At 33.5% G+C, this 24463-nt stretch overlaps 1 protein-coding gene across 3 annotated transcripts; it reads right to left on the bottom strand.

The window, feature by feature from the left end:
* Positions 1-9763: 9763 nt before the first annotated feature.
* Positions 9764-16181, bottom strand: LOC110413625 (uncharacterized). Of its 3 annotated transcripts, none has more exons than XM_021424508.2 (14): positions 15986-16180; positions 15600-15890; positions 14996-15170; positions 14766-14849; positions 14444-14685; positions 14148-14367; positions 13721-13800; positions 13319-13403; positions 12297-12428; positions 12085-12198; positions 11933-11980; positions 11135-11219; positions 10497-10553; positions 9764-10377 (listed from the first exon to the last, which is right to left on the bottom strand). In XM_021424508.2, exons 2-14 carry the CDS (start codon positions 15833-15835, stop codon positions 10253-10255), a joined length of 1683 nt encoding a protein of 560 aa, XP_021280183.1. In that variant the 5' UTR covers positions 15836-15890; positions 15986-16180; the 3' UTR covers positions 9764-10252. The 3 variants fall into 3 exon arrangements, with proteins under 3 accessions (XP_021280183.1, XP_021280184.1, XP_021280185.1); XM_021424509.2 differs by having other exon boundaries at positions 15600-15854; XM_021424510.2 differs by lacking the exon at positions 11135-11219 and having other exon boundaries at positions 10304-10377; positions 15986-16181.
* Between the last annotated feature and the right edge of the window lie 8282 nt (positions 16182-24463).

Here is a 24463-nt window from a genome sequence, read left to right as displayed (position 1 = left end):
TGTATCGCATAAGCTGCAACATGAACCTCTTCCAATATCTCATTTCTTACATCATCCAAATTCGACACTTAAACTCATGATTGATATCTAGGTAAACCATCGGTGCCATAAACAAAGTCTCAAGCTTTATCTTCGCTCATGTCTACAAAATTTTTCACCAAATACTCATCTTGATCTTAGGCATCTTTAATCCGACCTAATATCATTGGTTAGACTCTAGACTACACCAACATGATGTCGAATCATTAATCTCGAAATGTACTCCCATATTGCCTAGGTCATATAAACTCTACACTACAGATCGTCCCTCTACAGTCACATGTGCCAAACTCCCCATCGATTTTTAGCTTAAGGCATCACCACCTTAATTGCTTTGTTTGGATGGTAAAGTATGGTGTAGTCATAATCTTTCAACAACTCTAACCACCTATGTTTCCTCAAATTCATATCTTTCTACTGAAACATATACTTCAGGCTCTTGTGATCAATATATATTTCACAAGTTTTTGTATAAAAATAATGCCTCTAAATTTTTAAGGCAAATACAATCACTGCCACCTTCAAATCATGAGTAGAGTAGTTCTGTTCATGTCTTTTAAGTTGTTAGGAGGCATATGCTATGACTTTTTCATGTTGCATCAATATGCAACCCAATATAATCTGTGATGCATCACAATACACAGTATAGCCTTCGGATCCATATGGTAGGCTTAACACGGGCATAGAAGTGACACAGGCTTTAAGCATCTGAAAACTAGCCTTACATGCATCAGACCAATCAAGCTTTACTCCTTTCTAAGTCAATCTTGTCAAAGGGGATGCAATCTTAGAAAAGTCTTGTACAAATCATCTATAATATTCGGCTAAACCTAAAAACTCTTAACTTTCATTACAAATGTTAGCATTGGCCAATTCTCTACAACTTCTGTCGTATAGGAATCAACTTGTACCCATTGTTTAGACACAATGCGTCCCAAGAAACTAACTTTATTCAATCAAAATTCATGCTTTGAAAACTTTGCATACAATCTATGTTCTCTTAATGTTTACGACATAATTCCTAAGTGATAAGCATGCTTTTTTGGGCTCTTGTAATACAAAAATATATCCTCTATAAACACGACCATGAATTTATCTAAATATGCCCAAAATATTCTATTCATCAGGTTCATAAAAGTCACAAGGGCATTAATAAGTCCAAATGACATCACTAGGAATACATAGTGTTCATAGCATGTATGAAACACTATCTTGGATAAATCATTTTCTTGAATTCTTAATTGGTGATACCCAAAGCATAAGTCAATCTTAGAGAAGCACATTGCATCTTACAATTAATCAAACAAATCATCGATTCTCAAGAATGGATACTTATTTTTTATGGTCAATTTATTAAACTGTTAGTAGTAAATACACAATAGAAAGCTACCATCTTTTTTTTTAACAAATAGCATTGGAGCTCCCAAGGCGAAATGCTCAGGCATATAAAGCCCTTGTTCAACAAATCCTACAATTGCTCCTTAAGCTTTCTTAATACAACTGGTGCCATTCAATACGGACGTATAGAGATTGGCTTCATATCCAGAATCAAATTGATACAAAATTTAATTTCCCTTTCAAGAGGCAATCCAAGCAATTTTTTTGAAAATACATTTGAATTCTTACCTATTATCGATATATAACCCACACTCCTCTCGTTCATCGAAACATCTCTTGTCATCACTAGATACATTTGGCCTTTTTACTCTGGTATTGGTCTAAGGCCATAACTGACATGACTCCCACAACTATTGAACTATCATGCCCATAGATCACAAACAAAGGTTCCCTTGGAAACTTAAACTTCACAAGTTTATTGTGGCAATTCACTTTAGCAAAACAAGATGTTAACCGATCTATCCCCAAAATCACATCAAAATCCAAAGTTAGCAATAATACTAGATTTGAAAATGTGTCATTGTCCCTAATGTGGACCACACAGGACTTATATACATACACTGTCATAAATACCTTCTTTAATGGAGTAGTCACAATTAAGGGTTCTTCCATATTACAACAAAACCTATCCAACTTTGCCATAAAGTGGGGTGACACAAAAAAGTGTGTCGATTCAAGATCAAATAAAACTAAAGCTTAAATGCCATAAATAGGATGTGTACTTGTGACCACTGCATTGGAAGTCTAAGCATCTTATAGTGTCAAAGTAAACATTCTTGCTTGACCTCCACCATCATTACCTAGTTATGCTGATCTAAGTCGAGACAATGAGGTTATACTCTTGCCTTTGTAACCTCTAACATTTCTCTTAGTCGATGTTGTTCTAAGTAGGGTAGTTGTAACTTGTTGCACATATCCGTGGTCAGCTTTTGCTAACTACCTTTACTTTGGCCACTCTCTTATCAAATGTTTGGACTGACCACATCTAAAGCATATTCTAGCTATTCTGTGGCATGGTCCACCATGTGCCTTCCTACAATAATTACATGAAACACTTTTCTCTTTGAGGCTCAAGTTAGATGCTCTACTAGATTGTTCTCATATAAAAAGTGGGCTAAATGAATCATTGTTTCTAAGTGGCCTGCTCATAGGAATGTCTCCTCATGACTCTAATGGCGTATATTTGTTGGGCTCAAAGTCATGCTAGAGTCCTTTTGGCTTTGTTCGCCTTGTGTTTGAGCTCTCCGACCCTACTATTTTCTATTCTAGATTCCATTTTTCTAGTTTCAATCAATTTGACTACATCGACCATTGCCGCATATGAGGTAAATCTCTAAATGATAAGATCTCTAAATAGCAGCTTACTTAGTCCCTTCACAAATCTCTTCATCCTCTTTTACTCAGTTAAGACCAAGTCAGGATCATATTTAAATAGTTGGGTGAATAGGATAACATAATTTGTCATTGTCATGTCTGGGGTCTTAACCAATGTTTCTAACTCCTGTGCCTTTATGTTTCTCACACTCTCAAGCAAGAAGCAATTCAAAAAACCTTCAACAAATTCCTCCCATGTTATTGGGGTTGACTTAACTGGTTTACTTCTCTTGAGTGACACAAACCATATATTGGCCACATCCATCAATCTGAATCTCACCAATTCCATTGACCGATATGTGGAGCATCCTTAAGTAGAACAAATACATTCCATGTCTTTTAAAAATCTTTATGGATCCTCCTCTACATCTGACCTAGTAAATGATGAGGGCTTAAGCTTCATAAAATCGACCAAAGTGACCTCAATAGCCCCTCTTTGATGTTCATACTACATCACATAGTCTGGATCTTGCCAACTAGAGTTAACCCATTCCTCAGATTATGTCTCTTTTCTACAACAGAACTCAACAAGTTCATTAGCCAAACTTTGTAGCCTTGCTGCTAGATCTTTTAGGTTGACACTTCTTCTTGTAGGGTAGTCATTCTGAGCTCCCATATTCTCATTACCCATATATATATAATTGAGTTCCACATCGCGAGCACTCCTAGTGGCTTTGTTTCTACCATGGCTACTTGATGAGGAAGCTAATGGTTATTCTCTAAGCTTATTCGGGGCATTTTGTTCACCAAAACCTGAGGACGGCTCTTGTTTTATGCAGCATCTTGTGCCAAGATGAATCAACACCATGCTTAAAATTCTAAAATTTATCATTCCAAAATAAAGGTTAGTTTACTATAAACTTGGGAGTTCGTGCAGGGCCCTGCTCATGACTCGTGCTATAGTCACAAACTATGAACAAGAATCTACACTAATCCCATCACTTCACTAACAGACATAAGATGACTTTGGGCACCTTAAACCTTAATCTCTGAAGCTAACATTGTCACAACCCAAACTGGGGGTCTGTGGCCAGTGCACAAGTCCGACAAGCGAAGTTAGTGAAACATGAGTAAGCTTTAAAATTTTGGATCAAAATCATTTCATATATAGTTAGCCAAGGGATTTCACATCACAGACACTCATAAATATAAATTAAATCCATATATATATAAAATTATCCCTGGCACATTGTTCATACATAAGTCTTAACACAATATTCATAAGACCATACGTTGGCCATCAAACAAGTTCTTACTTTACAACACTTGCACAAATTTAAATGGCATAGCGTGTTTACACGCATTACAAGTTAGATCGAACTCCAAAGGCAAAAGCTCATAACAAATTCGATGTAGTAGACATGTCAAGATGGGACTGTAAGATGCCAAAATTGGTTTATTAATGGACGACCCTTGCCACACAATCCTGTGGCCTAGTTATTTATACATGATACAATACATGAGCAAGTCATCTAATACTCAATAAGGGTGCAAATAAATCATATATATATATTTCACTATTAGTACAACCAAGAGTTGTAACAAACATCTCCAATGCTAAATGCATATTAATCATCCTTAGAAGTCTCCACAAGTAGTATGAATTACTAGGCTTATCCTCAAAGCTATTTAACATTATTCCCCATTAGCACACTCTAGTTGCCAAAGTAGCATATTAATTTCAAACTCTTCCCTCTACCTATCTAAGGCTATGTCATATTAATTTCATATCACAATTGTAGAATGGTCCTCCCCTAGACATCATTAAATCATGCACGGGTGGCCAACTGGCGGAGTTAAATCATGCTCAAGGCTAAATTGCTAATGAAGAGTCAAATCACACGTGTGCCGGAGTAACAAATGAAGAATCAAAGTCATTTTCTAGAGTAATCTTACAACGGGTGGCACCATGGACATAATCATCATCCAGAGTAGTCTCAACGGATGGCATCATAAATGTAATCATCATCCGAAGCAGTCTTAATAGATGGCATCATAACTCTACACGTAGGAATCATAAGCGGGATTTAAACCACAACCCCTAATTACCACCATCCCTGCAAACATATACATAGTTACAGGGCATAGGACTCCACTTAACCTTAATCAAATCAACATCCAGAATTCTCATCATCGGACAAAATACAAATCCACAAGTGAGGCCATCATGCCTTTAATGTCACATATATCCACATTCATATCATAAACCACATTTAACGAGCTTAGATGGTTTACAAGCCTAATATAGATCTAAATGCCTTTCAATCTCTAAGGCATCAAATGATCATAATCCTTCATAAGGTTCAATGTCTAGAGTAAACCTCCTAGTCTAGGCTTAAACAATTACCACTAAAGCTCACAATGCACAGCACGTATAATCACACACACACACACACATATTGTTCTCTAGCCTAGGCACATTCATCTAGGCAGTTATTTACAATACATATTATGCTAGTACCATGATAGCGCATTAACAATGCGATAAGCATCACATGCTTTTTAACGAAAACCCACTCACAACGGCAATTGAAGGCATTTTCACAACTAAACTCAACTTTTAGCCTCCAACTATCTTCCAATTCACAAATGCATCAATAGCCTTAATTTACCCTTTATGACACATCAAAACATCAAAATAATAATTATTTCCTAGCTTTCGAAAATTCTTTAGCTTTTGAAAATAATCCAATTTGAGTAATTCAATATACAAGCTCAAATCCTTCAACAATGAGCTTAATCCTTACCTAAAACCACTGGGTTACTCATATCCAAGCTCTAAATCTCCAACAAAATCAAAAAGGAAAAATCACCAAATCTAGAAAAATCAAATTTTGAAGTTATTAATCAATTAAATTGAAAATTAATAAGTAAAAATGTTTAATCTTACCTCTAAAAGCATTTCCCAAGCTCTAATTCGTTTTAATCGAGTCCACAAATTAGTTTGGGAGTCAAGGTTTCAAAGGGTTTGAGAGAAGGGAAAGTTCTCTTTTGTTTTTAAACAACTAACGCTTTTTAGCCCCTATTATTTTTGTATTTTAACATTCGTCTATCGATAGATGGAAAGCATCTATCGATAGATCACTCTATTATTTTTTTGGGCGTTGACCTTCATATATCAATAGATTCCTCGAATCTATCAATATTTGTGCACAAGACCCTTTCATATTTTTCCTCATTTTGGCTATCTATTGATAGATTCTGCAAGTTTATTGATAGTTGCTTCTCTACTTGCCTGCTTTTCATCCCATATGGCCATTTGTTGATAGATTCCTCGAATCTATCGATAGTTTCTGGGCCATTATGTTTTACAAAATTCTTTGGTGGACATCTATCGATAATTAAGGGGATCTATCAGTAGATGTTTGTCCAAATTGCATTCCCAGGCTTTCTTTCTTGTATGTATTGATAGATATACAACATATATCATTAGATCATGCCCAGATTTCAGATTTTTACTTCTCCAAGTCCCCAAAATCACTCATAAAACCTCCAATTCATCCTCATTCAATCAAAACACATCAAATCATTCATATGACTCAAAATTCTTACAAGATCAAACTTAGATTGAAACCTCAAACTTTAAGACCCATCACATAATTTTCCTAAATATTTGCCTAAGTGCCTTAGTGTAGGCTTCCATACACTTAGCATATTTAACATATCATCAAAAATCCTCAAATACATAATAGATTTAAATTTGTTCTTTATAATTTACTTAAGTCATCCACATTGTTTATATTGAAAAATTGGGGATGTTACACTCTTGTTGTCTTTGCTGTTTTTAAATTGACAAATTCTCATTGCTTATTAATTGAAGTGATTCCTCAAATGCAGTTAAATGAGTTTTAAATCCTCTCATTTCTTCATGGAAAGTGAGAAAAAAATTTGTTTTATGTAATGAAAGTTTATCAATTCAGTTTGAAAATGATCAGCACATCTCTCGGACTACTAATGAATTGACAAATGATTTTATCAAAACTGGTGTAATAATGAACACAGGATATGATGTTAATTTTTAACCAGTTTGTCGATTGTTTAGGAAGATATTCTTAATGTTTCTTTTTATTTTTAAATAAATGAAGTCTCTTTGCTAAAAAAAGAAAAAAGAAATGCAAAACTTGTGATTTAGTACCTTTTCTGTAAAGACAAATGCATACAAGTACATACCACAAGATAATCTTTAGACTCTCATATTCAAATCGCCATGAAATACAAATGAAATTATATCTAACTTGAGATCAATTTAATGATTCTCCTGCAAATGGCCATAACAAAAGAAATTATGCAGGAGTAGGAGGGAAAAAGAATAGAAATTAAGCAGGCCGGATAAGGATTAGATGTAACTCAATATATAATAATGGAAAGTAGTGCTTAAAAGTGGGTATTAGAAATAATTAGTAAAAAAAAAAATCAGTCTCAGAATCAAAGATGGAAGCTGTCTTAGCTCTTAAAGGGTCAAATGCCTTCTTTTCTAACAAGAAAGGGCCAAACCTTCAAACAACCAGTCTTCGCCTGCTTGAATTTTTTCAAGAGACTTGGATTGAAGCCATTGCGCACCCAAACAAGTGCATAGGTTAACGACCACAGACACATAATTAATGTCACAACATTCTCAACCAAATTTAACCTTGCAATATACATATATATATATATATATAATAAAAGTATAAATGATGAGATTAAAAAAACAAATTACTAAAAGTTTATTAAAAGAAGGTAATACAATTTTTTAAAAAAATGATTTTGTTGATAATTTTATGCCAATTAACTAGTGAGTTCATTTAGAAAGGTCATAACAACCAAAAAAAAAGTTGTTTTAAATTTATGCATGACTGTCTTCCCAATGTGCATGATATGTGATATCTCTTTCAATTGCTATGGTGGGAGTTGTTACAACAGCATCAATATCTTATTAACAGCTTTTTAGCACCACAAGGCAGCTTTCTTCAACTTATGTATTAATTGGAAATTATATATTATGAATTAGAGTAAAATATCTTCATTTTTAAAATTTTAATTGAAATTTTAAGAGAATCCATTAGTTTTTGAAAATGAGCACTCCGTCTATAGAATGCAAACACTGTTCATAGAAAATATGAAAAGATTAAAATATATATTTTTTATTAATTTAAAAACTATTTATATTTTTAAAAAAATAAAAAAATGGAGAGCACCAATCGGCGCTTTTTAGCTCCCCAAGAAACTATTTTGAAAACTAATAGATTTCTATATAATTTCAATTAAAACTAAAAGGATAGGGTATTTTACCCTATGAATTATGATATACTATAATATTAAATTATGATATCAATGATCAAACCATGTCATAAAACACACAAACAATTGAAGCACTCACAACCATACCTAGCAAATCATTTTAAAAATAAAAAATAAAAAATTGAATAGCCAAAATTTAAAAAAAAAACTTATTTGGACTAACTTACACAATTACAATATGAATATGAATATTTATAGGCAGTACATACTTTTGGAGTTTGCTATAAATTAAGGGATATTTCCTTATGACTTTAAAAAAAAAAAAGGATGAATATTGGAGAAAGGCGAACCAAAAACTTAGGTGACAAATAAAATTTCATGGTTGGTTTGAAATCCACATAAACTACTTCCCTCCATCAGCTGAAAAGCCTAATTTAATAAGTTTAGATAAAGAAAATGTGAAACCATAATGGTGTGTTTCAATTGGAGTCTAATACAGAGAAATAAGTTAATTTATTGATAATTGATTAATCAATAATAATAATAATAATAATAATTTAAGATCATAGGATAAATGATGGATTTTTAATGAAATTGACAATTTAAAGAAAAAAAAAAAGGAATGTTACTTTTATGTATACTTGTAGAGAATTAAATTCATTTACAGATTTCCTAAAAAAGCTGGGTGTTGATAAATCTAAAATATTTTGCACCTGGTAGTAAGGGGGAATGATTATTGTTTGGGTGCAGATTTTAATTGCAAGTTCTTATGAGTTGCATTGACCTACTTTGTATTGTTCTCATCTCAATAAGTACTTACATACTTAGAACCAAACTAACATAAAAACACTTGTACCTATTAACTATTTTTCATTGTACAGTTCAAAATCTTTATAAAAGAAAATCAAGCTGCATCTTACCCTAATTTTCTTTTTTGTATGATATATTTAACTCAGTCTCAGCTTTAATCAGTTTAGTTGTTGAGCTCACTTTCACCACTCAATGATTGATTACTAGTTCAAAAAATTCGCTTCTACCAAGGGTTCAATGTAGTTTTGCTTGTCACATAGTCAAATTTAGATCCTAAATTGGGTTAAACAAAACAAAATTGATGGTGACACTACATTTCCATAATATCCTGACAGATGGCACCCAAAACCTGAATCTGGGCCCATAATATATATTATATATTCTAATAACATGCCAAATTGTTTGGTTGTTGACAAGATTCTGAATTGGGTAACAAAAGACTAGAGAGGTCAAATAGATTGTGATCAACTTCTATTTCAGTCAATCTAAAAACTTCTATTTCAGTCAATCTAAAGCATTAATCATTTTGTCATTCATCATGCTCCTCGAATTTGGCATAGTTGGAAGCATTTGCCAAGATTAGGGTTCGAGCCATACCATATGACCACTTGGTGGGATTGAACTTACTCCTCTCTTCTAGGTAGTCAAAGGGTAAGGCGGCAATGCTCCTTGGACCCTATCTGCACTCATTTTCTATACCAAGAAAAAACACACAACATAAAGATTTGGTCACTCCGGGTCCTGGCCCCTGGGGCTTAGGGAAGTTTGGGAGCAAAACAATCTGTTAATATCTGCTGGCCTGCGGCAGTATCTATAAGCTAACCTATTCAAAGTTCAAACCATCTATCAAGGCATTCAAAACTTCAACACATGAAGAAACTGGGCATTAAAAGGTTAAGGGTGAACATAAAAACTTCAAGGATTAGAAAAGAATAGAGAGCAGTGTGAGCGTTTAAATCTGCTAACTGTTAACACATAGCAAGTAATGCATGTATACATGATGGTATGACTTAAAAGAGTGTCTTTGTACAACATTTAGCTGCTTGTGACACTACTAAAGAAGAAAATATTTTACACCTATCATTAGGGAATGAATCAGTAGTTACTCTTCACACTCCCTTCTTTTTCTTTTCCTTTTCTATACTCCCTGTTTGTTTTGATCTTTATTTTAAAAGAAGAAACAAATAAAACTTTAATCCACTCTTGCCCAAGCCAACATTGATAAGCAGTAGCTTTCCTTGGCATCTAAGCCTTATGCTGTTCTATCAAACCTGAAATTCCTGCAGATACGGCCACCAACATATCCAAATGTAAAAGGTGGTATTGGAAATCGCCGTTTGAGTGTCAGAATGTGATTGGTTAGTGACCCACGGACGAACTTATCTTCTAACAGTCCAAAAGATGGGCTGAGTTACTGGGATCCACACTGCCTTTCAGTGGCTTCCAGTTGGGGAGGCAACAGATTCAAAAAGCTCCCTTGAACAGGCTGATCATTAGTAGTCGAGTCTGAAGTATCCGATGACTCTGACTCACCCTCTATGTCAAGTGAATTAAATAGAAGAGTCAAATATGCTAAGACAGTCAGGAATATGTCCGCAAATGTACAAAGAACAATCAACAACATATTAAGTATAAAAAGGAAAAAGTAAAAGTACCGAAAAGCGACTTGATCGACGGCCTCCTTGGTTTCGTGTTCTTCTTCTTCAACTCAGCTACAAAGAGAAAGAAACTGTCATCTTATAAAGGTAACTTCCCAAGTCAAAATACTAACAAATAGTAGAAAATTTGTGTTGAACAAAAAAGAGGTATGGTTATGTAATACCAACAATAAATCAAAACAGGCTGGATAGATAACGCTGTACTTCCCAGTTATTCTGGGTTGGCCATTTGACCATTTAACCCAAATGAAATTATAGCAATATAACAAACCGGTCCACTCGCAGTCCCCAAGAATATAAACCAATAACCCTTAAATTCAGTGACTGGGGATAAATCTTTTAGTGCAAATAACTAAAACAACTCTGTTCCGCATACAGCACAATCAAGCTATAAAGTTCAGATGCACTATTCAGACAAACACAACGATGCACCCATTCTTAGTCAGACACACAGCTTATAAAACATAATAATGATTATATGAGGCTTTAGTAACTTGAAGACTTCTTTCTTTGGCCAGAGAATCTTGAAGACTTGAAATACTGGCCAGAGGGGCATTCTCACACATGATTCTGAAACCCATACCATGCATGTGTAACCTATGTAATTCCAACATATAGTGGAGGAAGAAGAATACCCATCCCAGGCACTTGATAACCATTGACAATTTCAAAATTTTTGTATGTGTATCCCACAAAATTGATGTCCTTTGATGAAAGCATCTGCAACATGGAGAAAATTGAGGAAAAACTTAGAAAGAAAAATTGAAGAGTAGGGGTTGGGAAAATAAAGAAGGAATTTTTTTTTTTGGGGGGGTGGGGGAAAGCGGGGATGGGTTGATCAAGAAAAAATTGTTATGTCATGAACCATTAGCATATGAAACACACTTCCATGACATGTTAGGATTAAGAAGCACAAAATCAGGAAATGTACATTCATGGAAGACTCCCAGAAATTAGAATAAAGATCTCTGTGAACTTTTAACAATCAAAATTGTACTTTTGAAGCTTCTGCTATCAGTTAAAGGAAACTCTAAAATACTCAAGGTACCAAATATTGTTCCGTAATTAAATTATTTCCTCGCTATCATCCTCACATAAATAACATTGCCACACTCTTACACCTTAAAGAGTAAAGAACACTCCCCCGCCACCACCCCCCTAATGCCAGCCAGAACTGCATGAGCTGTTTGAAGCACCTCAAACATCATTTGTACAGTACTCATGCAAAAACCATTATTATATTAATAACAATAACAATAGAAATTCTTTGTTATGGCTGCTGCTGCATCTAATTAGAAAATCTTAGTTCAGACAAAATGGTCATTCTAGAGAGCCAAACGAAAGAATGACAACTTTGTCATTTGCAGCTAACAGCAGACTGACTGCAATGGACAGATGAGTTGAATACCATACAATAACTACCGGAAGCTTACCTTCCTCCACGGACCTGTTTTTGATTGTGTTTGACTCTGGTTCTCAGACTGCACAAGTAAAAATAAGCAAACATAAAACAAACATTATGAATGCCAAAACGTCCCAACATAATCCGCACTTCAGAATTCCAAAATTTCAGGGATATCAATACCTCGTCAAACTTTTCAAAATTTTGAGTATCTAGCTCATCATTAACCTCAGGAATAAACGCAGCATCCATTTGATATATCCTATCCCAGTCCACACCTTGAAACCATGGGTGGTCCTAGAGAAGTAAAAAGGTAGCAACATAATCTCCTTTATCTGAAACAAGTTTAAGAAGCAAATCCAAGAATCTAGAATAGGACACAAAAAAAGAAACACCTTAATTTCACCTGCCCCTTTTGATCCTAGTCTCTGATTGACATTGCACAAGAGTCTGCTAATCAAGTCTTTTGTCTCTGCTGATAACTTTGCTTCTTCAGGAAACTTCAGATGAGTTCTCCAGTTTACTATCTATGTAAGGAAAAAAAATGACAACACTATTAGACAAATGAAACTTCTTCATATCCTCCTTTCCCTTCATCAATTCATTCATTTTACTCAAACAGATAGCTGTTATGCAGCTGAAAAAAGGATTACACTTGAAGCTGCCTTACTAACAGAAGAAAATGGAGAAAGTTTTGTAAAGATTCCAGAATAACAGCACATAAACAAAAAGTAAAAAGAAAAAAACATAAACCTTTAAAAAAGCCCCTGAACTATTTAAAAAATTTTAAATAAATCTTTATTCTTTTATTGCATTCAATCAAGCTCTAGTATTTTTATTTTGAACGAAATAAGCACTTATGACAAACAATTGACTAAGTATTGTTAGTTAAAATGTCACTTGTCATTTTATATATGCCACAAGGCAATAACGTGACATGCTAAAATGTCATAGTTGATGATGACGTGACATACTAATATGGTATGATGACATAGTCACATGGTATCTTCACCTTCTACGCTAATGCCACGTGGGTATGAAATGACAAGTGATATTTTGATTAATAACAGTTAGTCAACCATTAACTATAAAGGCCTATTTGGCTTAAAATAGAAATATAGAGGTTTGATTGAACACAATAAAAGAATAAAGACCTATTTGAACTTTTTTGAATAATTCAAGACTTTTTAAAGCATTATGCCAAGAAAATGTTACAAGAAAAACAGCAATTTTAAATTGTTGGAGGGCAATTCCTTTTCACATCGCTGCCTCACCATAATCGAGACCAATTAACAGTTCTTCAAATAAAAAACGGAAAATGTAAAAACAAAGATAACACAAGCAAGATCCAGACAAAAATAAGAGATGACTTAGAGAATAAGTACATAACATCAATTGGCAATATTTCTCAGGTTACCTTCCTACAAGTTGACATTGGATCGTCTGAATAAAATGGTGGATATCCCACAAGCATTTCATACATAATGGCACCAAGTGACCACCTATGGAAAACAATTATCATCAGTCACAACTATCTATAATACTCTACAAGAAATTAAGGCATTATAGGCATCCGCTGAAGACAAGATCACTTTACTTCACCAGATGTTATTGAGAGACACAAGTTAATCTTTCAAAATGAAGTCACCATTCTATATAAAATACTTAAAAATGAAAGATCCTAAAACCAGCAACTAGACATAATCAATTCAGTTTTTAAAGTAAACAGTTATAATTTCAATTGCTATGTCAAACAAACAAAAAGAGATTAATATGAGAAACAAAATGGAATTTCATCTCAACATGCACAACTACTCACCAATCACATTCCATTCCATAACCTTTCTTCAAGAGGACTTCTGGAGCAATATAATCGGGAGTACCAACAGTAGAATAAGCCTGCAAAATCCAAATATTTGCCAATCGCAATAAAAGATGAATCTAACAGTCACTGCTGAGTTCTATCAAAAGCTCATAACCATTACTTTTAAAACACAAACAAACACATGTAGACAGAAACAAAACCATTTACAAGGACGCTCAGACAAAAGCAATGCAGGGTCCAATATGTTTCATTTAGTCAGCCCACCAGTGAAAAGATGCATGTATGAGACCATCTTCAATTCACCAAACAAGGTCAACAAACCTCCAAGACATCAATATATAACATTAATTTATGACACATATATAGCATGAGATCTAGAGAGATAGAGATGACAGTAGAGACATAATGGCTGAGAACTTACAAGCATTCTCCGATTCTTTTGCCAATGCTGTAGTTGCTCTTGTTGTGTTCGTTTTGGAGCTGCTGGGTGTTCATCATTCTGTGTAACCCCATTAATGTTGCCTCCTACTGAAAAATCTTGTTCTTGGAGAGTACTGCAATCTAAAGGTTTACATAGTCCAAAATCTGACAATCTCAAGTGTCCATATCTATCCAATAGCAAGTTGTCAGGCTTGATATCCCTGCAACATTTAAAACTTGAAAGGTTAACCTTACGTCCCAAAAAAATACACCTATTCATTTTGTCTGTATGCTAACCTATGAATATAATTGTGCTTGTGGATAGATTCAATAGCCAAAACTGTCTCTGCAACATAAAATCTAGCTTCATCTTCAGTCAAGATATCCTTTCTCATAAGTAACGTCATCATATCTCCACCAGGTAGATATTCCATAATAAGATAAAGGAACTCCTCATCTTGGAAAGAACAGTAGAGTTTGACAATGCAATTGCTGTCAACTTCAGCAAGCAGGTTCCTTTCAGCTTTCACATGCTCAACCTAAAATAAGATAAAAACATCTGAATGAATATAGCGTTACAAGACCTCAATAATACCACATGGTTAGAATACATGCATGCCTGGCCTCTACGCAACATTTCTGATTTCTTAAGCTTCTTCATAGCATATACATGGCCTGTTGTCTTTTCCCTACAAACTCTAACCTGCACCATAAAGCAAATCTCAAGTAATTCAAAAGATCAACTTTTTTTGGATAAAAGGGACTCTGCGTAGCCTATAGCATCAGTAACCCTTGCACAAAGACAAACAGAACATGATATATGACAGTTGACACAATAAAGAAGTATACCTCTCCAAATGCACCCTTGCCAATCATAGTTAATAATTCAAAGTCATCAGCACCCATTTTATGCCTCTGGAGGCGCATGTATTCGGTTTCCTTTTTCTCCAAGAACTTTATTAAGTTATTTTGATCTTCCTCAGAGACGTCAGCATCTGCCAACTTCTTTTCCAGGATCGTCCGTCTATTATAAAAAGAATTATCAGAAAATGGATTCCTTTTAAATGAAGATAGTAATCTACCAAAGTTGAGCATATTGTAATAAAATTCACGATATCAAACATCATTATAAAATCCGCTCCAAAAGGGGCCATTCCCTGCTTATTTTGACACTAGTTGCAACTACCTCGTACCGTTTAAAAGGTGGAGTCATCTTAGAGTAATGCAGTTAATCATAGGGGCAAGCAAGTGATACTAAGTGCAATGGCTACAAATCAATTATATCTCATTAATTATTACTCAGATTAAAGCATACAACCAAGAGTCAGATTCAATATTATTTTAGACACCTTCAAAGGTACACAAAAATCCTCGCTTCTCAAAAATAAAAGATAATTAAAAAAATTTAAGCATGAGATTAGATAGGAAGATAAAGGGAGGAAGGGAGGCGTACCGCTCTCTTCTTTCTTGCAGATTCTTCATTTGTTCCTTGTAATGATTCTCAATGTACTGCTTGGCAGCGGCGACCTTTTGCTTGGTGACATTGGAGAGAGCCTCTTCGTCCATATTCGCTTCGTCATTCCCTTCTCCTCCTCCTTCACCGCTGGCCGAGGGCCCCTTCCTCCTCGTGGAAGCCCTCATCTTATCCCTCGGCTGTAGCCTCAAAAACCAACTCCTCGCCGAATCCATCCCTCTAATCAAACTTCACCTAAACAAAATCCCCCCCGCATTTTGCATGTCAATCCTAAATAATTCACCAAAAAAAAAAACACAGATTCTCATTTTTTGAAAAATAAAAATAAAAAGAAAAGTTAAGCGAAGCTAAGAAATTCGCGCTACCGCGTAGCTTGCGTTAGACGATACAATTCGCGAAAAGCTCTCGCGGCTATTTCGCCTCGCTTTATTTATTTTTTCCAAAAGAAAATGCGAATGAGAAACAGAAAATTTGTATCGGAATCAGAGAAAGGGAAGGAAAGAAGAAAGAAAGGTTTTCCGTTTTCTTGTCGCGCGCGTTATTCTCTCTTTTGTATTCTGATTGCAGACCCTTCATTTTATATAGTTGTTTTTTCTTTTTACAAGTAAATTGATAGTATAATACGCTAAAAACTCTCTATTCTATTCCGTAAAATTTAAATAAAATATTATTTTATTATTTTTAATTAAATTTTATTTTTTTAAAATTAAATAAATTCTTATAATTATTCATCTTTAAGTAAAACATAATTTATTATTTTTTTTATTCTTGTAAATCTGACATAATATTAAAATAAAAAATATAATAAGCCACAGGATCATCTCATCGTCCAATGTCATCTCTCAACAAATATGTAACATTTTTGTTAATGATAAATACTATTCTGTTAAATATAAAAATTTATTTTATTTTAAAAATTAGAATAATCCTTAAGTTTTTTTAAATATATTTTTTGAGTGGTTTCAATTATGATCCTCTAGTATGTTGGAATATTTTCTTCTTCACTTTTGTGCTTAGATTAATGTTAGAATATTGAAAATGTAGCAATAAATATACTGGGATATATTTTACTTTTAGTAATTCAAAAGTTGTTCAATTATTCGTAAATCAAAGCAAATGATTGGGATTATGATTTGGTGTGATTCTAATTGATTCAACTCAATCAAAATTCTACCTAAAAGGCTTATATATATATATATATATATATATATTAGGAAATTTGAAAATATTGATAACTTTGTAGTATTAGTGCTATGAAAGGTAAACCATTCTCAATTTATTGTTATTCTTAAAGTTACTTTGTTTACATTTGTAAGTTTTAATTAAAATTTTAAATAAACTTATTAGTTTTTGAAATAAATATTATGTTTTAAAAAATATCTTTCATTTGACACATAAGTTCGATCGTCAATCAATTATTATTGTTTTAAATAGTTTGATGATGTGATATTATTTAAAAAATTACTATTATATTTTTTTTTATTTTTTATTAATTATTATTTTTTGAAAAAATATAATAATAAATTTTAAAATTAATAAAGAAAAAAAGATATTTTAATTCTTTCATAATATTTGTTAATCTTATTTATATTTTTAAGATAAAGTGTTTATTTCAAAAATTAATAAACTCCTTTAAAATTTTAATTAAAATTTTAAAATATAAAAATATTTTACCCTTCTTTTAACTGTTGAAATGATCTCTTTTTTTAATTGAACTGACGAAATCATGATTTATCAGGATTTTAGCATAAAATTGATGGCTTCTTGGATTAGCCTGTTACTGGGTTGGTTAACCTCTAATACATTAAGCTAGTTATAAAGTTTCAATGTTTTAGCTTTTCCTTTTTCTTTTTCTTCTTTTTTTTTTAAATTTTTTTGGTTGGATCAGAATTGGAAAAAGTAAAGGATTTGGATGAGGGGTTTCTTGCAAGAAGGGCATCATGGGACCATCGTTGGTCTATTTATTCAGTAGGCATCAAAACCAAACAAGAGCTGTGTAAATAACACAAGCCAAGCCAAGCCACCCATCTTCTAACCTTTTCCTTGCACCGCCAACTAACCCAAACCACCCTAACATCACCAATCCACAAATTTAGGCATATAGATTATAGGGATGTCTCTCATATTTGTCTCAACTAGTCACTACACGTTTGTTCTAGGTATCAATATATCCATCCAAATTCTATACTCAAATATATATATATATATATTAAAGTGTCTCACAAGTTTAAAATACAATGTAACTTTGACTTAATTATTGTCACTAAGTATTTTGATGTGTTCAAGTGTTATAAAAAGCTTTGAAGTTCACCTAACCTTTGACCATGCATCATCCAAAAGAAAATTGGCATGATGATAAAATATGCTCTTGAGTTATTGTAAAATTTTCACCTAAGTATTTATTTATTTTTATTTCAGTTTGGGTAGAAAACAATGACATGATTACTGGCATAACTTGTTTTAACATGTGTGATTTGATCAAACCATTAGCCTTGTCAACATTTTTCATCTAAATTGGGTTCATTGGACACTAAATAAGAAATTGAGAATTCAATTGATACAGATAAAAGAATAAGAATTTTACGTAAAAAGTTTATCATAATTTCAGCGCTTATTTTATCATTATATTAAAAACCAAAAGGAAATTGTGCAACCAAAGCATACAAGAAGAGCCAACAAAGACACAAAGATAGAGAGAGGAAGTAGGCTTTGTTATTGTTAACAAGGCTGATTATCTTGCAATGGGTGTAAGTCCTTAGTTCCAGCACGAGGGACATGGAAAATGGGCAAATGATGTGAAATAGAGTTGAGCTTGGAAGTGGCCAGTGTTGCTGTTGAGTTGAGTAGGTGGCTGAGTGGGGGAGTAGGAGAAGCATTGCTATCATATAATATCACTGCAACCAACAGTTGAGATGAGTAAGGTAAATGCTGTCTTCCATTTCACCTTGTTAGCCATGCTTGTAAGTTTCTTTCTTTTCCCTAATTGCATGCTGGAGCAACGTAATAATAACTAGGCCTTCTCTTTCTCATAACCTCTCATCTCCTTTTGGTAAAGACCAAACTAGTTAGCATATCCTAGCCGTCTAATGCCCTGTCTAGTGACATGTAAGGATGCTGCTCTTTCTTGACATATACTATACTTTTGCTCCAAAACCAAAACCTCTTACAAATGAATAGCTTAAAATTTCGAAAAAAAAACATTAAGCTCTATCAACACTCAAGACAATGAAAAGGCCTTTGGTTAAAAATATACTTGCTCTCATTTGTTTGAAATATTCCTTTTTATTTGATAATATTTAATTGAAAATACATTTATTCCCTAAAAATACAATGTTGTTAATTACCAAGTTAACTTTCAATGAAAAGATAAATACGCTCTCCTTTTTATTTATTTTTCCATGAATTTTTTTCTTTTCTCCTTTCTTTTGCTTTCTCTTTTATAGGTTTTATTACTATTATTATTATTAAAGGAACTGTATTTTCTACCAAAAGGAGGACAAGAAGGTATGTTTCAAAATAAAAAGGTAAAAAATGTTTCCACCAACCTTCAGGGTATTTTCCTAATGTGAAATTAATTCAGATGTGGAGTTTATCTCCAATGGAAGATGAGCCTGCAGCAATAAACATATGCCTTATTCTCCACTTTTGAGGAGGCTTCTTTGGTTCTGTCTGATGGTAGTTTAATTTTTTGGTAAAATACATCACTTTTAAGATTTAATCAAAATTTCAAATGGGTTTGTTAATTTTTGTAGAAAATATTCAAGATCTAACCAAAAAACTAAATTACTTGATACAAAATAAAGAACTACATAATGAGCTATTTATAATAGCTAACTAAACCTAAACTTACTTAGTGTACAGGTAAAGTCATTATAATAGTTAATAAACCTAAACCTATTGAGAGTGCAAGTAAAGAAAATAGTAAATAAGGAAGTATTTTAACCACTTTCTTAGAATACAAGCAAAATAAAATGAAAATAGAGAAATATTCTCGCTAAAATTAATAATTACTGCTTATGCTGACATTCCCCTTCAAGTTGGAGCATAGATATTAATCATGTCCAACTTATCAACTATACCATGGAACACTTTCCTTGAAACTACTTTCGTGAGAATATCAACTAATTGACCTTCAAATTAGACAAATGGAAATTGTATAATTTTTTTATCGAGATTCTCCTTAATAAAACGTTGATTAATTTCAACATGCTTGGTGCGATTATGTTGTACGGGTTTTTGTGCAATTTCAGTGGCTGCCTTATTAACACAATAAAGATTCATAGGTTTTGCATATTTAATTCTCAACTCTTTGAGAATACTTCTAATCCACAATAATTCACCTACACCATGAGCCATACCTCGAAATTTAACTTCTGCATTTGATCTTGCCACAACTTTCTGCTTCTTGCTTTTCTAAGTGACAAGATTACCTTCCACGAAAGTAAAATAATCAAATGTGGATCTTCTAGTTGTTTGATCACCTGCCTAGTCAAAATCTGTAAATCCTTCAATATCAAAGACACCATTTTTTGAGAACAACAAGCCTTTGCCCGAAGCACTCTTCAAGTATTTTAAGATTCGATATACTACATTCATATGTTCTTCACTTGGTGCATGCATAAATTAACTTACGACACTTACATCATAAGTCATATCCGATCTTATGTGTGACAAATAAATTAATCTCCTAACCAACCACTAATAACAACTCTTGTCTGTTGGTACTTGATATGGAAAAATTTTAAGCTTATGATTCATCTTTATGGGCATGTTTGCTTGTTTGTAAGCAAGCATTGTCAGTTAAGAGATCAAATACATATTTCTGTTGCGATAGGAAAATCCCTTGTTTCGATCTTGCAACCTCAATCCCTAAGAAATATTTAAATTGCCCTGAATCCCTCATTTCAAATTTAATAGCCAAATATTCCCATAATGCTTTCATTCACTTGGGTCATCTCTCGCTAAAACCATATCATTAGCATATAGGATTAAAGTTGTTACCTTCCCCTCGTTGTGTTTTATAAATAAAGTATGATCTAAGTTACTTTGCTTATAACTAAATGCTTTCATTATAGAAGAAAACCTCCCAAACCAAGCTCTAGATGACTATTTCAGCTCATATAATGACTTCTTCAGTTTACAAACTTTCCTTTTACACAAAGAACTGTGTTTAATTCCTGTTGGTAACTTTATGTAGATCTTTTCCTCTAAGTCTCCATTGAGGAAAGCATTTTTAACATCAAACTCTTGTAGGGGCCAATCTTGATTTGTTGTTATAGATATAAGAATATAAATTGTATTGATCTTGGCTACTAGTGCAAAAGTCTCTTGATAATTCACCCCATACCTTTGCATATACCCTTTTGCAACTAACCTTGCTTTATATCTATTAATGTTGCCATCTGCTTTGAGTTTCACTGTAAATACCGATCTACATTTAATCGTTTTCTTTCCTTCAAGTAAGGGAACCAGTTCGCAGGTAGCATTCTTTAGCAAAGCCTCCATTTCTTCGTTCATCGCCTTGATCCATTTTAGATCTTTTAATGCATCTTGCAAACTACTAAGAATGATACAGTGGATAATTGATTAATAGTGAGTGCATACAATTCAGACAATCTATGGGAGGACACATAGTTGCTGCTTAGGTATTTAACCTTAGCTTTAAGATAAGGTTCATATTGTTTCTTTGGGTCTCCTTTATTCAACCTTTACGGATGTTTAAGAACCAGCTTTTATATAAAAACATGTGTTTCATGGGATTCATCAAATATGAGATTCAAAATTTCATGGGACTCATTAGATATGGGATTTGAGATTACCTCATCAAATATGGGATTCAGGATTACCTGAGGGACAACATTCTGGGTTGATTCTTCAGTTAATGGTGTAGGCATAGACATGGGCAATTCTGAGGACTCTCTGATGGAAACACCTGATTCATTTGCAAGAAGAACTAACTCAATCTCAATTTCATGAATACAATTACAATGTTGTTGAACACTTTTCCCAAAATGTTTATTCACTTCCTTTAACTCCATAAACTCCTCTCCTCCTTCTCCTTATTGTAACACATTTTCTTCACTAGAGCTTTCCCTCTAAAGAGACGGTCTAGAGACTCCCTCTAAATAACAAGGCTTTAATTCACGAAAAGAAACATCCAAGGTTACATCTAATTTACAGGTTTGAGGGTCATAGCACTTGTACCCTTTTTGAAAATCAAAATAGCCAACAAAGACACATCGTTTTTGCACATGGATCAAGTTTATTTCGTAAGCTTTTGGGAAAGTGGACATATATAGTGAAACCAAAAACTTGTGGTTCAAGATTAAGCAGGTGGGAAATTGAAAGTAAATATCGCATTTTTTGTTAGGGGGTTTAAAAGTCTATTACTCAAGAAAGTATTTGGTTAATAAGGTAGGTAATAGATTTTACAACTTCTCTCTAATGAAACTGAGGCATGTTCGTGCCAAAAAGAGAGGCATGAACCACTTCCAACATCTATCTATTCTTCCATTCCGTCAATCCATTTTGTTGTGGATTATAAGTACAAGAAGTTTGATGATGAATCCCATTAAAGCTCAAAAATTTATCAAGAGATCTATCCTACTCAGCACCATTGTTTGTTTGTAGAGCACGAATTTACTTTTGGTACTGAGTGCCCACAATACTATAAAATTTCTGAAATGTTGTGCGTACATCACTTTTATTTTGAAGCAGAGATACCCAAGTCATTCTAGCACATTCATCAATAAATGTAACAAAGTAACAAGCATTAGAAATTGAAGGAATTTTACAAGACCCTAAACATCACAGTGAATAATCGCAAAAGGTTCTGAACTTTCATTCAAACTTAGTGGATAAAAAATACGATGGCCCTTAGCTAGTTCACAAATGTCACAATGAAAATCCAAATCATTCAAACTTGAAAATGGATGCGATTGTAACTTTCTAAAATAACCGCAAAAAGATGTCCCAATCTTCGGTACCAGAATCATATAGTCGTTCGAGCCTTGTCTTTGCTACTAGTTAGATTTGCCTTGTTGAATTTCGATCTCCTACTTTCTGTTAACTCCAAATAGTAGAGTTTGCCCCACCTAACTCCATAACCAAGAATCTTCTAAGTAAGGGTGAGCAAATATAAACTGAATCGAACAACCGTATAGAGCCAAAATGAGTTCAGCTTTTCGGTTAATTTGGTTATGATACTTTAATTAGTAAAATTATTTCGGTTAAGAAAATTTCTAACCGAACCTAAATAAAGGTATTATGGAGATTTTACATGAAAAAATCCTAAACCTAAATGTCTAATCTCATCTCTTTGTTTGGTTCCTCTTTCCGTTGTCCCATCTCCACTCTCTAGACTATCCAATCTCCACCCTTTTCTCTTCCCATTCTCTCATCTGTCTTGTCTCTACTCCCGATACTCTCCAGTCTCCACCCTTTTCTCTTCCTCTTCTCTCATTTTTAGCAAGTTGCTACCATCCTTCACCTTTCCTATATCAAGTAAGTTTTTATGGGTTTTTAGTTCCTTTTCTCTTCCTTTTGTTCTATGTTTTCTTAGCTTGAAATTTTATGGGTTTGGTCAATGAGTTTTTTATGTTGGTTTTTGACTTTTTGCTGCTTGATTTTTTGTGAGTGGTGGTTTTGTGTAACATGTAAATATTTATGCTATTAATATGGAGATTTTTGGCCATTTTATGTAGTTTATTGATAGATTATTCACCATTAACTCTTCTTCTTCTCTTTAATGCCATGACTAGGATGAGTTAAATATCCTTAAAGAGAATTAAAGTAATTTGAAAAGATGCATTTTTCACATGTAGATCTAAACAGAAGAGGACAATAAAGAAAATGTAAGGAAGGGAAACTAGGCCCTGGTAGAAGTTGGGCTAAGATTAATGCCTAGTTTGGCATTGCTGTTAGAAAAAGCTCGGTTGGCAAAAGCACTTTTTATGTGCTTCTGCAGTTGAAGAAAAATCATAGTCTAAAAAAGTGCTTTTAAACCTAAAATTAAATGATATTTGACATTGTGTTAATTGTTAAAGGTTGTTCTTTCGATAATCAAATGCAATATCAAACTCTTGTCCTAGCTTAAAGGGAGAAAAGCCATTACCAAAACAAAGTAACTAAGGTTTCTCTTGCATAAATTCAAAGCTTGGAGATCTTTTTTGGAGAGCATAAAGCTTCCATCCCTCTTTTTCCATGCTTTTGCTTTACATATATGATCAATTACTTTTGCATTTTTACCTTTTTTTTTGCCTATCACGTATTTAGGCTTAATCAAGGTTAACGTAGCTTTCATCCTGGTTTGTCAAACCATAGTTGTACCCTCAAGGTTCCTTCAAGATATCAACTTAAGCATGGCTTCCCCCACCCCCAACTTTCACTCCCTCTGCTATTTTCTTTTGGTCAACCACTTTAACACTCATCTTGTTATAAGTCCAGCTCTGATCTAGTTCATTTCCATGAACCAAAAAGTAGAACACAATAATGGTTGCACTTTGCAGCAAATAGGAATCTTCCATGGCATTACATGTTTCAAGGGTAAACTTTTATACTAAAAGCCTTCCCATTTTTGTCTGCCAGCTTTCACTTGTTGAGTGGCCTGTTTACTTTTTTGGTGTTAAATAACAAATAAAAAAGCCAAGAAACTATCTCAAAGAAAAAAGAAAAAAGAAATAGAAAAATTGACAACTTTTGTGCCTCTAGTCCAAATATTTATTTCTTTTGTGTGGGAGAATGAAGCTCATTTCATAGGATAGTGATTTCCCTGTTTGTTGTGATTCTGCAAATGGTCATTGGTTTAGCTTTTCTACAGTATGAAGACTAGGCAAAAGTCTTTG

Source organism: Theobroma umbraticum, unplaced genomic scaffold, assembly GCF_002168275.2.
Source record: "Theobroma umbraticum cultivar Fairchild unplaced genomic scaffold, ASM216827v3 scaffold_4.1, whole genome shotgun sequence".
Taxonomy (NCBI): domain Eukaryota; kingdom Viridiplantae; phylum Streptophyta; class Magnoliopsida; order Malvales; family Malvaceae; genus Theobroma; species Theobroma umbraticum.
The sequence above is the reverse complement of the archived record's forward strand: the minus strand, read 5'-3'. Positions and strand labels throughout refer to the sequence as shown.

What these genes read in the sequence shown, in the direction of transcription:
- LOC110413625 (XM_021424508.2), bottom strand. Translation starts at nt 15,835, where the DNA reads ATGGATTCGGCGAGGAGTTGGTTTTTGAGGCTACAGCCGAGGGATAAG. An exon ending in TATGGAATGGAATGTGATTG is followed by an intron (nt 13,404 to 13,720) that starts GTGAGTAGTTGT and finishes TGTTTTCCATAG; the next exon opens with GTGGTCACTTGGTGCCATTA. An exon ending in TTATCAAGTGCCTGGGATGG is followed by an intron (nt 10,554 to 11,134) that starts GTATTCTTCTTC and finishes TTCTCTTTGTAG; the next exon opens with CTGAGTTGAAGAAGAAGAAC.